Here is a 16663-nt window from a genome sequence, read left to right as displayed (position 1 = left end):
TTTTGCAAAACTTCTATGTCTACTCATAAACACACTATATATTTGTACATGCATAGTAAATAATGAACTCTCCTAATCGGGAAAAATATAGTGTTTTTTTACATTGTGTATAAATCTGGGAATTGGTAAATCGTCACGAAAGACTTGGAAAAATCACGGAATTTGTGCTCACCAACTAAATGGGAACCGTGAGTCAACACTTGCTCTGACATGGATTTTTATTATTTTATTTTCATCGAAATGTGTATTCCAAAGGGTTCACGGATTCAAGTATTTATTTTATTTATTTATTTGTTTTACAAAGAATAGTAGCATAAACGTATTTTTGCTGTGAGAAGAACGGAAGAAAAGGCTGAATTATGAAGTACGACGCTGTGGGCCAAACAAATGCGAGGGTTTCGTGACGAAGTTCCCAACAAGCCGAAGAGTAGTATATACATATATGTGTATATATTAATTGAGATATTTGATTTTATGGTCCCACACTAGTGTCTAGACTAGAGGAGACGGAAGCCGAATTGTCAGTACTTATAATCAGTTACCAGAAAGTGTAGACGTTTTTTTCAAATGAGTATACTTTCAGATCATCTATAAATAAGCTTTTTTTGTAATGTTGCTATTGTGCTGTACCATCTTGAGCTCAAATTGTTATTCAATTGTTATGTTATCAGATGTTAAAATATTTCAGTGTAAAATGGCCTAGTGCTGTATCTGAAATCTATTATAAATAAATAATTTTGAAAGAATTGCTGGTGAGAGAATTAGGAGGAAACGGAAGAACAACATAAACACCCATGGATACTTGTTGTCCAACACAGACTTACATCCCGTGCCAAGTGAAATTTGTGATGGACAAACACCATGTGCTTTGGTTTTGTCCGAGTTCTTCTGTTTCCTCCCACTTTGCTGATTCCACCATATCATCCATCTCATCCCATTTCTTTTCGAAGGTTTGTCGAATGGTAAATATTTGGTCGACAGTTGACCGATTTAATCTAAATCCACACTGATAATCTCCAATAATTTCATTTGCGTATGGAATCAATCTTGCAAATAACATATTTAAGAGGATTTATACGATGTTGACAGAAGAGAAATGCCTCGATAATTATTACAGTCCGCTTTGTCGCCTTTCTCGTGAATTGGAAGAGTGATTTATTCTGTCCATTGTTGTAATTCCTCCTTGTTCCAAATAAGGAGAATGAGTTTGTATATCTTGTTCCACAATTTTTCCCCTCCAGCTAAAATTAACTCAGTCCAATTTCGTTTACACCCGGAGATTTATGTTTCTTTAATTTCTTTATAGCGATTTCTGCTTCTGTTTGGCTAGGCTTTGGAATATACGGTTCTGCTGTGTGCATTTCCCTTTCCCCGCGAACATTAGTTTTTGGCTGCGTGTTAAGCAAATCGTCAAAGAAATCTTTCCATCTATTCAAGATGCTATCTGTATCAGTGAGAACTGTTCCGTCGTCTCTCTTTAATGAATAAAATATTCTTACCTTGTGGACCCAGTTCAACGAACTATTTATGATATTTAATAATTTCAATGTTTTCTTCAGAAACTCGTAAATCTGCTACAACAGACTTATTGTTTGGATTTTTCCTCTGTGGAGCTGCCCTAGAATAATTAATGAAATATAAATAATCGGGAAACAGTTATAGTTGGAAATAATCCCATAATTCCAGAGAAAACTGATTGTCACTTTCTACACTTGGAAAGATTCAAACAAAGAGTCTGTTGTAACAAACTTAAATATTACTACGCCAAGTGAACTTTGTGGTGGACAAACACCGTGTGCGTGGGTTTTCTCGGAGTTCTCCCGTTTCCTCCCACTTTCTCCATTCCACCATTTCATTCATTTCTCATAATCACCGTCTCCTTTAGCCTAACCGGCATAACCGTGGGACGTAAGACTCAAAGATTTCATTTCATTTTTAAATATTACTAAAGGAAACTTGGAAATTATTTAATTACGGTAATTAATTCATCGAGCTAGATCCACATGGTAAGAATATTATATTCATTATCTGAAGAAATTTAAGTGGCGGGACGTTTTCGATGGTAGCAGCAGCGTGAACTACCATTCTTAATCACATGTCTTGGCATCGGTCATGATTTCTAAAAATTGTGTATGTGTGATTCAGATGAACTAAACTGTGATCTTTTAAGTGCGATAAAAAAGTATCTTGATGTATACTAAGGTGAGTCGCCTTTTAATACGTTAATCAATCCTTAAATAAAAATATTAGCAGCTTTGAAGAGCATATCGCCCTACAAAGTTAACAGTAATTACTGACTTCTGTTTCACAAGCTCCTGTTGATTCTAATTTTCAACAATCCCTTCTGAAGTAAGTTCTTTCTTTTGTCAATTTCAGATGAAACCTCAAGTTCAGCAGTACTTTACAGAGCCTTATGAAATGCTTAAGAACATGCTATCAGTGATGGAATTTCAAAGAGGCCATAGACACCGACTGGTAACACGCAATAGAGAAATGGTAGTGTATTCAAATATTATATTACAATACTAAGGAAATTAAATTATACAAGTTATTATTACAATTTGTTCTACAACTTTGATCTTTATTTTTCTAAACATAACAATGTAGGATGAAAAATTGAAGTTAGTTACGCCTCTTTCCATTTTCGTAGTGGCTGACCTAACATTAATAATAATATGTCAGCTGACCAATTTCTTTAACAGTGTAACACACACAACTTTTTTTTAAAAAATCTATTAAAGTTAAACCTCTAAGTTATATTTCACTTTAACCTCCCACGTATACGCTCGGAGGTAAAGGAGGACGGTGATGATGACCAACTTGAAATGGTGGAATGAAGGAAATAGGAATAAACGGGAGAACCCCGAGAAAACCCACGCACATGATTGTTTATCCACCACAAAATCCAATTGGCGCGAGCTAGGATTGAAATAGGGACCCCACGCACCGAAGGTGAGCTGTCTACCACTGAGCCGCCAGCCCCATTTAAGTGATTTGTTTTCATTCTCTTCTTATTCTATTCATACAAAGGGCATTCAATAAGTTTTCCAGAAATAGGTATAATTTTGTTATTAGTTGCAATATGATGATAAAAGTGTAGGTGAACCTACTTTGATTCTTTGGTTACAAGATCATGTCACTCAGTGTAGCTTCCATCTGCTGTAAAGCATCTCGTCCAATGTTCTTTTCATATCTTGAATGCACTTTGGTGCTGACTTTTACACCACTGTTTCACACAAGAAATGAGGGCCTTGTCACTGTCGAATGTTTTTCCTCGCAGATGGGCCTTCAGACGACCAAACAGAAGAGATCTGAAGGAGCCAAGTCCGGACTATAGGGAGGCTGAGTTATGACTTCCCATCCCATGTTCATGATTTTTTGCCGTCACCATGACTGTATGAAGCTTGGTATTGACATGTTGGAGTTTGATGACCTTACTTGCAGCTTCGGTCCAAGAAGTCTGAAAAACATCCCAATGATTCCAGAAAAAGAAGGCCATAATTTTCTGGCCTCACTTGAAAAGTCTCGGGAAAGAAAAAAAAAACGTTGGATAGTGGCGCGATCCAAATGTGATCCCATCAACGGGAAGAAACTTCCTATGAATTAATGTGGTTGATTCATCACCAGTTTTGAACAGGAATTCCATTACCGACCGTTGTCAAGTCTTGATGTCTACTTCAGTGTCCATTGTGGTTTATCTTCGAGCAATATGAAACAGGCTGACTGTCAGTCACGAATGTTACGAAAAAGTCACGAAATCAGAAAACAGTCATGAAAGTCAAGAAAAAGTCACGAAATTTAGCTTTTGTGTTACGATTTTTTTTATCTGTTCACATAAATATTGACTGAAAAACTTTTTTCTATGTAAGGTGAAAATTCAGCGCCAAAAATGTCTATAATCGGCTGTAGACGCTAGCAAATCACAAGCAAAGCACGTTTCTGTCACATGCATAGAAATTCGGCCTGATTCGCACTCAAATTCGCTCTTGAGATAGTTATAAATTTTATGGTTTGGTAGAGAAAAGGTCACGAAAAGTCATGAAATTTCATTTTGGAATTTTAGTAGATACCCTGTATCTTGATGCCAAGGATCAAAGTTTGTTCATCTAAAATTTCATCATCATATTGCAACTAATGACAACAGCATAACCGTCTGTGGAAAACTGAATAAACGCTCTTTGTATATGCATATAAAGCACGCTTATTTTTCTCCTATTAATGTTTAAAGGAAAAAGTAGTTAGTCATGAACTATCAGTGTCAATCACTTATGAACTACCTAAGATACATGTGTGATTAAGGTAGTTATATATTTCCGAAACTATAAGACAGAATAGTAAGAATAAATGTTTGTTTGATCGGATATTATTTTTATCTAAGTTGTCGGTAGGAAGTAGAATTGTGAAAGAAGGCTGATATGTAATACATAATGCTGGTACGTGTAAGTTAGACTCCCTAGACATTGTAGGTATGTAAACAGTATACCTTAATACCACTAGAACTGATATTAAAATGCGTAGAATTCTTCTCAGAAAAGTGTATCTTTGTCAGAGATAAGGCACCGGATTATTGAAGTTTTATTTACAATTTAATTACAGTAGACTCCCGAGTATCCGGCCTAGTTTTCCTGTATCGTAATTAAATAAGAAAGGCAAGGAGTTTCATTGGCAACATTGCCAAGGCATTGGAGCGGGCGTCTGCTACGATCCTCCTACGTGTCGTGTGCAAAATACAAATTGAGACAGGAAAAGAGCAGGTTCTGCTCCTTGTTCATTGTTTCGTCAGTGTATAACGGACCTCAATACAATACGCTTGCCGCTGTTCCTGATTATAACGGTACAGTACGTACAGTACTGTATTCGTAAATTGTTCTTGGGGTATGCTTAATGCTCATAAAGAAATCAGTTCATAGAACTCCGACCTATCCGGCCTGCCCTTCCGCCACAGTAAGCCGGAGACTCGGGAGTCTACTTCATTTTCAGTTTAAAACTAGTGGGTTCCTGCAGATAATTTATATTCGCCTTGGGCATTCTCCTCCAGTTTAGTGCAATTTGCACCACTATGAAGACAAATATGTAAATAATAACGATATTAAGTATGTTTGGTCATGTGAAAGTGTGAATGATATACTATTAATTTATATGAAAGCGTGCAACTTACATGAAGCCATAAGAAAATGCCTTTCACTTGATACACTCCTGCACTAAGGTGACATTAGAAAAAGGACATAACAGGCAGTATGTTTTCTTAGATTTATTAGTTACAGGAATGAATATATATATATATATATATATATATATATATACGAGGGCTATCCAGAAAGTAGATTACGTTTTGGAATAAAAAATCAACAAAGTATAGGAAACAAATTTTATTATATACAGATGAAAGCCACACACAAATACTACTTTTCGACATAGTCACCATTCAAATTAAGGCATTTATCGTAGCGATGTACGAGCTTGGAAATTCCTTCGTCGAAAAATTCGGCCGCCTGCGACTTCAACCACTTCGTTACCTCTTCTTGCAGCTGTTCGTCGTCATCAAAACGCTGCATAGCCAGCCACTTCTTCATTGCTGGGAATAGGTGGAAGTCGCTCGGTGCCAGGTCGGGACTGTACGGCGGATGAGGAAACAACTCCCACTGAAAAGATTCAAGAACTTCACGCGTGACATTTGCCGTGTGGGGCCGGGCGTTGTCGTGAATCAACAAGATCTTAGAGCTCAACATTCCTCTGCGCTTGTTTTGAATTGCTCTTCTGAGGTTTTGCAGAGTTTGGCAATACCTTTGAGCGTTTATTGTAGTGCCTCTTTCCAGGAAGTCCACCAAAATCACACCTTTTCTGTCCCAAAAAACAGTCGCCATCATCTTCCTTGCCGACATTGTTTGCATGCATTTCTTGGGTTTTTGGGGAGAACCTGTGTGCCCCCACTGCATTGATTGCAATTTCGTTTCACAGTTCACGTGTTTCACCCATGTTTCGTCACCAGTAACGATGCGATCGAGTAAAGAGTCACCATCCTTATTGTAGGCGTCCAAAAAGTGCAACGCTGCAGCCATTCGCTGATTTTTGTGGTCCTCTGTCAAGATTTTTGGAATCCATCTTGCACAAAACTTGTGGTAACCAAGCTTTTCGCTGATGATTTCGTGCAACAAACTTCGCGAAATTTGTGGAAAACTCAAAGAAAGTTCCGTTATTGTGAACTTCCGATTTTCACGGACTTTAACATCGACTTTTTCGACAAGTTCGGCAGTCACTTTGCTGGGTCTCCCACTTCGATCTTCGTCGTGAACATTGGTTCGGCCATTTTTAAATCTTATGACCCACTGTCGCACTCCACCTTCAGTGATAATGTTGTCCCTATACACTTCACACAGCTGCCGATAGATTTCTATCGGTTTACAGTTTTTTGTTGTCAGAAACCTTATTACTGCACGCACCTCGCAGCTCGCGGGATTTTCAATTAACGCAGACATTTCAAACCGTCACAGTATCTTAACGGAGCACAGCACGAACCTCTCACTAGCACGGCTAGATGCCGACTGAGCTGCGCAACGCTCTGACCCCAAGATGGCCGCGCTAGCCCCGCCCCTAGCGGACACAGACGAAAACGTAATCTACTTTCTGGATAGCCCTCGTATATATATATATATATATCTTGTAATTTGCAGAAAACCTACTATCAATAACAACAGATACAATATCTTAGTGGATGGAGAAGAACATTTCGATGAGATGACACTTTTCGCCGAACACACACCATCTCAAATAGGATGAAAGGACATTAACATGGTGGTTTGACAACATGAATTACTCCATCTGAAAAAATAAATAATTAAAAAAAAAAACTTTGGATTATTACGTCTAACTTCCCAAAAATATTTAGAAACCAAGATTTTTTTAATAATTATAAAATAAACGTATCATGTAAGGCACTGAAAATACATAAGATGAAATACAAAACTTGTTTCAGAAGTGTTACACAAAGTAATGAAAGGTATAAGGTTAATTGTTCATGTGATAATTTGTCTATCGGTAACAGAAAAAGAAAAGTTGTGATTAGATTAAAAGATAGTTTGAGATGCTAAAACTAAATGCCTGTCCCATATTTATCAAACTATCTGAAAGGCTTCATATTACATTAAGGATGTAAGAATTTTCCTGAAAATTAAAAAGTGATTTAGAACAAGAAATTAAGAATTAGTAAATAAAAATTACGTTAATCTATCCTCTTATGAATTCATTAAAAAATATTATTCGTGTAAATCCTCACTGTAAGTCCTAAGATATTTGTATTTCGAATGATAATATGCTAAACCATACTTATTACCCTACTGTACTCAACTGCTCCTGCTTAACCTCATTTTTTCGAACCAAGTCTTGACAATGCTAACAATATAGAATGATTAAAATTCTACGATTATTATTATTATTATTATTTTCAATCAATCTGTAACAAAACAGAGAAGACTTTGTGTATTTTCCTATGAAATAATTCTTCAAGTAGCTTATATTGACATAAGGAAGCTTGGTTTATCAAAACTTAGAACTCCAGTTAACTTATAGATGACACCTACTGTTTTAGTAATTTCGTTGAAGTTTGCTTTAAACGGCCGTGGCTCTCAGTGTGAATACATCAAGAAGGGAAATGATACTAAATTTCGTTTGTAATTAAATGTGCATTCAAATGACGATGTCTTATCGATACACGTGCTTATCGAGAATAACAATGCGAAACTGAGTGAAATTAGCCTACGGAATTTGAAGAATCCTACAAGATACATTTCTGCATCCTACTGTAAAAATATTCTGATGGGTGTGGAAAATGATATTTAAGTTTCAGTTCAAAAATATCTTCCGTTCCACAGAGATAAAAGAATGTTTCCCGGCAGTTGATTTTCTTGTTTCTTTTTTTTTTTTTTTTCATTTTGTTCAGTCACTAGATGCTATAAATGTTTGAAGTCCACGAATTTGTTTTCCATGTTAACACGAGCAATACAAATTACAGCTCGTTTTATTCGTAATGATATTAGTGTCAAATGAGTTTAGTATTAAAGGGATCGGGTTTATCGTCGATACGGGTCTGAGCTTTTGTTATCTTTATGAGCTTGAAATTTTTCATATCAAAAATATTTGAGTACCTATGACACTCAGATTTCTGACTTATAAGGAAGACCATGGAGCCATTCTTTAGTGTAATAGCACATTGTGGGTACTATCTGATTCAGTTCATAGATTTTTCATATTATTTATCATCTTTAAAAGGTAAATAAAAATGAAATCTGATCAAGGCAAACTTTATTATCACTAACTTGTGTTACAGTTTCGGTTGCCCTTATCAGATACGTAATCTCATATAAATGTCTGATGAAGGCAGTGACATATTACCGAAACTGTAACAGAAGTTAGTCACAATAAATGTTCGCTTTGGTCAATTTTATTTTGATTAATGTAGTTGTAAGGCTAGAATGAGTTTCGCTAGAAAAGCTACTGCATGAATAAGTGTTTAGTATTCTTCATTTTCATGTGGGTTCGGTGCACAATAATGCAATTTGAGCTCCAGGTTAAACTGAAGATCTACATCTGATGCAGGACGTAATAAACTTCTGTCAAAAATAAATAAATTAATAAAAAATCCTTTTTTTTTGTGTGCAGATCAAACGAATACAGTTTTTAGAAGAAGATAAGAAACATTTGGAAATGAAGTTGGCACAATGTGAGAAGAAGGCGGCCGAGCTTGAAAGGTACGTGAACTTTGTAGTTTTCATTTTGCACATCTTATTATTTGTAGCGTCTTTGAACTGTGAAAATTGCAAAAAGATAATTAGATTGGTGGCATCTCTTTGCATCTCTCTCATAACTGTCAACATACATAGTTTATTTTGACTTTATTTATTATAATTCGGTTTGAAGTTCAAATATTATAAATATACTGATTGTATAAGATTTCTCGAGAGTCGTGTGACCCGAACTTTGGAACACCAGAACTTTTGAACTATTAGTGTGAATGAAATGCAATTTCTACCCATAGAAGGCCTGTCTATGTACATATTTTTGAGATATACTTGTAAAGCGTGGGATGGGGTTCGACGTTCTTCGCTCCGGTGATGATGATTTCTTTCGGTACGAAATATGAAAAGTACTAATTAAAGGCAGTTGTGGTTTTATTTATAGACAAATGGGAATGCTGATGGGTAGGATGAGTAGAAATGTATCGTTCTGAAAGAAGAACGACACTTTGACATCTAGTGCAGATATCTTACGGCGTGATAATGGCGTGTCGTAAAAAGCACTTGCTTTCCAATGTTATGGCGTAATATGGCAACACTGACCGTACCAAATGGTGTCAAGACATGTGGCTGACCATCAACTATCCTATAAATAGACAATTACAAACACACAATGAACTTGTAAATCATTCAGGAAAAGTAATATTCGATCCACTCTGGCCATGACTTCCTCAATAATTTGCAAGTTCCTTGTTTGTTTATAACTGCCTGTAAATAAAATAGTTGGTTTTATTATTATTATTATTATTATTATTATTATTATTATTATTATTATTATTATTATTATTATTATTATTATTTTAATTAAGGAATCAAATATATAATATTGATTAACTCATTGCACTAGTTCACGACTAAATTCAAGCATTAACAATTGTCAAATAAAATAAAGAGCGTTAGAGTGTAGTAACGTATTATTTTATTACTATTTTATATTAATTTACTCATGATTTATAAAAGCGATTTCCACAAAAATACTGATAATTTTTCTATGTCGTCAGTACTGTAATTGCTATTAAACAGTAGTCACTCAATTATTAAGATCACGCTAAGTTCGTTGCAAGATTGTAGTGTTCAGTACGACTGTCTGTTCGTTACTCCATACGATAACTCTGGAAAGAAATAGAATTTTAGACTTCCGTTTTCTGCAATAGATAGTCGAGTTTATTAATGGAGTTAATCCGCTAACATCGTCTTTGTTAACTGTGCCTTTAACGTACTGTACCGGTATAGTTTATAATCCATGACATTCCCTACCTTCTATGCAACCTCTAAAACAGCAAAAAATTTTGGTGGCCTATGTTAAAAGGATACATTAGCTTTTCTTACTGCATAAACTTCATTAATCTTTATTATTAAGAACACGCTACGGGGCTTAAATTGTAATATTAGTAAGTACGTCCTTCGCAGGATCCTCTTTGTTATATTTACCAGAGTTTATTATTATTATTATTATTATTATTATTATTATTATTATTATTATTATTATTATTATTATTATTATTATTATTATTATTACAATGTAACCAAAAAAGTTCTTGCTGTTTTCGACGTCCCATTTATCATGCACTCACAGAGAGGGAACAAAATGACGTACGTGCCTGCCTAGCGATCAGCAGTTAGTTTAAGCATCTACCTTCAATAATACAGACACGTTCAAATATACAGCAGTCATAGCTCGTCCATTGTCGATGAGAAATTGAGGTATCGGAGCACCTTGTTCGCGTGTGTTTGTTGTATTGCTTCAAAGCAGGCCTGTCAGCTGCACATCAAGTCGCCACGTATGCGAGGCATTTGGGGAGAATGCCGTGAACGAACGCACCACCAGGTATTGGTTCTAGGAATTTCGCTCGGGAGATGTGAGATTCTAATGAACCTCGTAGTAGACGACCACATGTGTTCGAGGTGTGGAAAGCATCTATCGAGGAAGACAGTGGTCTAACGTGTGATGAACTTACAGAGAGATTCCATGCTTCTGCTGAAACAATCAGAATGCACATGCATGAAATAGGGAAGGCATACAAGTTAAGAAAGTGGGTACCCACACATTGGCTGCTGCGACAAGGAACAGCGACTAACAGTCTCTTTGTCCTTCGGCATCTAAACATACCCATCTTTGATCGTTTGCTCACTGATGACGAAAAGTGGGTTCTCTATGACACTCCCAAGCGTACCAGATATTGGTTGTCGCCACATGATGCTGTTCCTCACACCTCAAGACCACCTTTGCACCTACGAAAGGTTATACTCTCTGTATGGTGGAATTGTCGGCAAATGTTGCATTTCGAGCTCCTTACACCTGATCAGACCACTACAGCAGAAGAAGCCGGCATTGGTGAATCGCAGGGGTGTATTGTTCGTGCATGACAATGTCAAGCCACATGAAGAGGACCCGAGAGACTCTTCAGCAATTTGGCTGAGAGACACTGTGCCATGACTATATTCACTGGACCTTGCGCCAACAGATTACCTTGTGTTTCGTTCCCTTAACAACCACCTCTGTGGTAGATTCTTTGCAAATGAGGTAGGCTTGCGGAACGCACTCACGGACTTCTTTGCATCACGACCGCAGAATTTTATCACCAGGGTAATCTGAAGCTGCAGAAACGTTGCAAAAGGTACTGATGGAGATTACTTCGAAACTGAAAGGTATATACCGTCCACTGTATTGCTTTTGTTTATCACTGCTCTAGAACGGCAAGAACTTTTTTTGGTTAACTTGTATTAAGAAATTGACGATAGCTAAAGTTCTTACATAACCAATTTATATATTTGTATCCGTGGTTGTCTATGAAATATGCTTTAAAAAAATGAAATTCAATTCTGTGATTATTTATTTTTAGGGAAAATCATAATTTAAGGCGTACCTCACCTGCTGGTTGTTCTGCAAGCCCTGGAACCTTTCCTCGTCCTTCACCTCCCCCACTTTGGAACACCTCTCCCAACCAATCGCAATCACAGTCATCATCCCAGGTAAAAGTACAGTAATATGCTTCTATAACTTTATTTGCTTTAATCACCTATAGAATGTAAGGTGTTACTGATACTTTTGTACCTTTCATTTTAAAAAAAAAGAAGAAAAAACAGCCATAATATTTTACAGAAAAACTCTGTCCTGTCAAAACTGAGAAATTAAGTTAAATATATTCCTACATGAATTGATTCCTAATAAATTGATAAATACATTGATTCAATTGGTTAATTTTCTTGTGGTGCCAACAGGTCAATCTAGAACACTACTCAGGTAGAATTTCACAAGTATTGTAAGAAGCAAGAATTTTCAACGCAGTTTTAGTAATATGGACAAAGGACCAAAGAGAACAGTAAAGATTAAAAAGTACACGCGTTATCTAGTTATGTTTGCCTCGCGAATTAACATTTATGTAAAAGGTATCTCAGAGCATTTATCGTCCAACGAAATAATTCCTGAGTATACGTGAACAATTATAATTTCTCACCACCTGTACTTTTATATAAGTGAAGTGAAATTTCTAGTTAGGCAATGTCTATTCAAGTTACAGGAGACGGACGATTAATGAAAACAGGTAATTATAGAATTGGTAGAATGAGAATGTAGGACGAAACGGGATGCTCACTTTATACTCACGTGTCCTGGGATCGATCCAAGCACTCCTCTCACCAGAGTTGAGCATTCTGCCACTGAGCTATCATGTCTTCTTTCTATTTTTATAGTTCCATAATAAAACAATTAAAAATGGGCTTTGTACTTTTATAGTTTTATAGTAAAACAATCAAAAAATGGCGTTCTTGACAAATTAAGTGAAACAGTAAAGTATAAAGGTAATCAAGAAAGATCTGTCGCTTTTTGTGGAGATCTATGTTCAATTGGCCCTTACACTGTGAGGATTTAGGGTTTAGATTTCTGGGCTTTCGGCATCTATGGCCATGTTAGCACTTCACGTTTGAAGGGGTGACGTCCCTCGGGGAGCACACTATCCAGGGAAAGGGAAGGAAGGAAATGGTCTGGGACTTATACGTTAGGTACCACCCCAGCATTTGCCTGGTGTGAATGAGGAAAACCTCATTCAGGATGGCTAGTCTGAAAAAAAAAACTTTTTACACTTTTTCGACTGAGTGCCCCCACTTGGAATCCAACCCGTGACCGCTCGCACCGAAGGCGAGAGCGTTAACGACTACACTACGCGGGACTGGAGGCGAATGGAGATAGGGCGAAGATCAGTTGTTGGTGTGGGTATATCCAACATACTACCTGGCTGTGGCATTTCAGTTACACTGTGAACTTGTGTAAGGACAGAGTGAACATGGGACCTCACAGAGCATCATAAGTGCGTGTATGCATTACGAGTTCAAGCTAGGGTCAAACGCCGCTGCAGCAGGGTGGAATATATGCCAGACCTTTGGTGAGGGTGTCGTGACTACGCGGACAGTGCAGCGGTGGTTGAACAAGTTTAAGAGCGGTCACGAAACATTCGGAAGGCGCACCACGTACCGGAAGACCAACATCTGTCTTACAATTTACGGCTGATAAAATTGTACATGAGCATATGCATTGGGCCAATAGTGAGTGGATATTGAGACTAATGTCATCGGAATCTTGATATTTAAATGTGGGATACTTGTAGGTATCAAATTGTGCTTTTTATTTTGTGCTTATTATGCAGTATTTATTGTTACATATTTATAGGTACCGTACATTTAATCATTTTCCATCAATTTTTATGTATTTGTAGTGATTTAATTATGGTGATTCGTCTCATTTTTTTTTTTAATATTGTTTGTTCTTGTTTTTTAAATTATTGTAATAATAATTTACGAACAATGTTAATGCTACACGAGTTCAAATAAAGTTTCACTCTATCTCCCTTTAGTCATTCTATCAGCCAGATTTTTTCTATGCTGTTTCAATGCCGATACGAAATGATCAAAATAAAATAAGATTTTTTCAGGCAAGACGTATAATAGATATTTGGCAACTGAAATGCAGCTTTTGAGAAAGGTAAACATATACTGTTGTAGAGGTTGGAAGGGTGAGCCCTGCTAGCACCCCTCTCCAAATATATATCCATGAGATTATTATATATATATATATAATTAATTAATGAGAAATTATTATATATATATTGACAACCCAGCCACTCAGTGCCTAGTTGGGGATGCAATTTTGAGTGCAACTGAATGCCTTCCACTCACCATCTAGAATGAGTGGGATAAAACTAATATTCATTTGCGAGAGGTTTCTTAATGGGGATAAAATCAAATAAGAATACGTTAACTTCATTAATTCGATATCACTGTATTTCTCAAAATTATGATTTTACTGTAAGATTTCGTAAAGCATTTACTGACGGATATTAGGAACAATTTGCCAGACGAGCATAGCAACGGTTGAGTATTGAGCTTTTGAGCCCTGAGTTGGTGTAACACATACCTGGAAAATCTGGTGTTGTTCCAACGATGATCTGGCGTCGAACCTGGCTCCTCTATGATGATACTCCTGACTGTTGAATTACGAGGACGAGCATGGAGGTATGAATCTTCTCAATAGCTACTCTGGATGTGACGTTCTGCGTTGTTAAGAATGATGTCGTTTACGAAGTATTTCCTTTCGCTGTCATCGGGCTGTCTGGCGACTATAAACTTAGTTCTCCAAGAACTCGATTAAATCGGTATTCAAAGACTGATCTCTAAGACTCGATCACTCGGACTCCATCAAAGACTCGCTCTAAGACTCCATCCTGAACCTTTCTCATCCTCTGGTTTTGTTGATCTTGGCCCAACCTCCGTCGTCTGCTTGTCGTCTGCTTGTCGTCTGCTTGTGGCACGTGCGACCCCTTTTCACATGGAAAGACAAATTCCTTCCATGTGTCAAGACTCAAAAACTGCAACCCTCGACACGCTCTGCTCTCGATTCTAAGCAATTTCCGCATATCCATGATTTCGTGAAATTCGTGAAATCTTACAGATTCTCTTTGTACAATGTATAGAATCTGGCTAATGCGAGGATAGACGCATTGTCAACATTTCCTTCCTACATTGCCAGACTCTCAACGAAGACATTCTTATTCACATTTATTTACAACAGACTGCTGACACTGGAATTAACAACATTGTGCAGCTTGCATTATATTTCATACACAACATTTAATTACCTTAACCTTAATAGATGATTTATACCGTAAACATTAAAACAAAATTAAAATATACAAAATAATTTACTCGAAAAACGAGTGTTGCCACAATATATATATATATGTAACAAAGACTGGATTTCTTTATTCAGCAACTCATAGTGAAATAAAAGTTAAGAAAAGGAGACACTCAGAATGTACGATTCAAATTATTGTAAATAATAATAATAATTTGTAGTATCATGATGTGTAATTCTTGTTTTCATGTTGATATCTTCATATCGCGGTTTTGAAATATTGTGCAAATTGATGCTAACTTAAACACAAATTCAGTAGCGTAGTCGGTAGAGCGTTCACTTCTGGGGCCAAAGTTCGTGGATTCAAACCGTGGGTATGCAATATGGGTTTTGTGGTAAATAAAGACAGAGTTGGCGGGGTTCTTCCATTACTCCTCCTTTCGTTTTTACATAATTAACTCACTAGTTCGTTTGTGGGACATTAAGCTAATGCTTTAATATGAAGTATAAAGGTTTAGCAATTAGTTTTCGTCTATCAAAACCGTAAGGCGCCTTCGTGACTTGTGAAACTACAAATTTACAGCGATTGACTTCTTTCACTCGTGTAAACAATGTTTCTGGATATTGTATTTTTCTCAGGAGTAAGTCATTCTCTGCTCGCTTTCTGGCGTAGAATTTCAGTGGTAGTACTTATTGCTGGAAAACAGAATTTTGTAAATACCTAAATGTGCGAACCTAATAATTAATACAAAGTAATAATGGCATTATTACAAGAAATTCCAAATAAACAAATAGGAACTTGAAAACGAGTGAATATGCTTTATGATCGTGTTTCATTGTTTACATGTTTTAGTCGATCATTTTCATTTTCATTTCATTTAAGGATACTTAAACACCCAGACTAAACACAAAAATTGTCTGTGTTCCCAAAAAGAAAAGAAGTAGCAAAATGCAAGTGAATCGAGGCGAGATAAGTGGCAGAACAAAGCTATTTAATGTAATCGTAAAGAACATGCTTTTACTTACGACAGCATATTTTTGTATACACAGGCGGTCGAGAGGTGGCGAAAAGGGGGGGGGGGTGCATAGTAACAACTTTGTACTGTTTTAGCATGGTTGTTCAAGTTGTAGGAGCAGGGGCAAGAGTGAAGCAGTGTTGTGGAGTTCGATGTATCCAGTATTCCTGTGCAGATAATAAATATTCCAAGACAACATTCATTCATTCCTGATTGTTAGATGATTCTTTATTATGGATTTAGAAAGTACCAGCTGACAAATTTTTTGCTTGCTGCAACATTTGCCGAAGTGTCTTTTCAGAAACCTAGGACGCAAGCAGTACAAAGTCATATGAAGAGTAAAAAGCATATTCAGATAGCTCGTCCATTTCGGTATTAGGAAAAGTTATTTCTTTGTAAATAATAAAAAAAAAAGTACGTTCTGATTTAGAGTGTCATCCTATTTGTACCTCGCTAAGCGGTTAGCGTACACGCCTTTGGCATGAGACACCCGAGTTCGATTCCCAGCGGGAGCTCATGTTCGGATTCCACGCTAATCAGTAGATCCACATTTCATTTAGCCTCACTGCTGAACGGGACGTTCGACTCAAAATCATCTCAGTTCAAGTATTTACAACCTCCTCTGTACAGAATTCTCTACTGTTCTGGTGATATTGGGTTTCTGGTGATATTGGGTGCTCAAATGTGGATTCTTGGATACAAGTGCGTTCTAGTTTCGGAACGAAACAAAG

The 16663-nt window shown here is 36.7% G+C and overlaps 1 protein-coding gene across 4 annotated transcripts in view; it reads left to right on the top strand.

Moving 5' to 3' along the window:
• nenya (RING finger protein nenya) overlaps positions 1–16663 on the top strand; it is an 80994-nt gene that overhangs the window by 26774 nt on the left and 37557 nt on the right. For 3 of the 4 annotated variants that reach the window (XM_081754481.1, XM_081754487.1, XM_081754484.1), the window contains exons 4-6: positions 2377–2496; positions 8656–8744; positions 11633–11762. In XM_081754481.1, the coding sequence (XP_081610607.1) occupies positions 2377–2496; positions 8656–8744; positions 11633–11762 (339 nt within the window). The remainder of the gene's footprint in view (positions 1–2376; positions 2497–8655; positions 8745–11632; positions 11763–16663) is intronic. The other variant, XM_081754488.1, reaches the window with a different exon arrangement.

This window comes from Thermobia domestica, chromosome 1 (assembly GCF_964235325.1).
Source record: "Thermobia domestica chromosome 1, izTheDome1.hap1.1, whole genome shotgun sequence".
NCBI lineage: Eukaryota > Metazoa > Arthropoda > Insecta > Zygentoma > Lepismatidae > Thermobia > Thermobia domestica.
The sequence above is the reverse complement of the archived record's forward strand: the minus strand, read 5'-3'. Positions and strand labels throughout refer to the sequence as shown.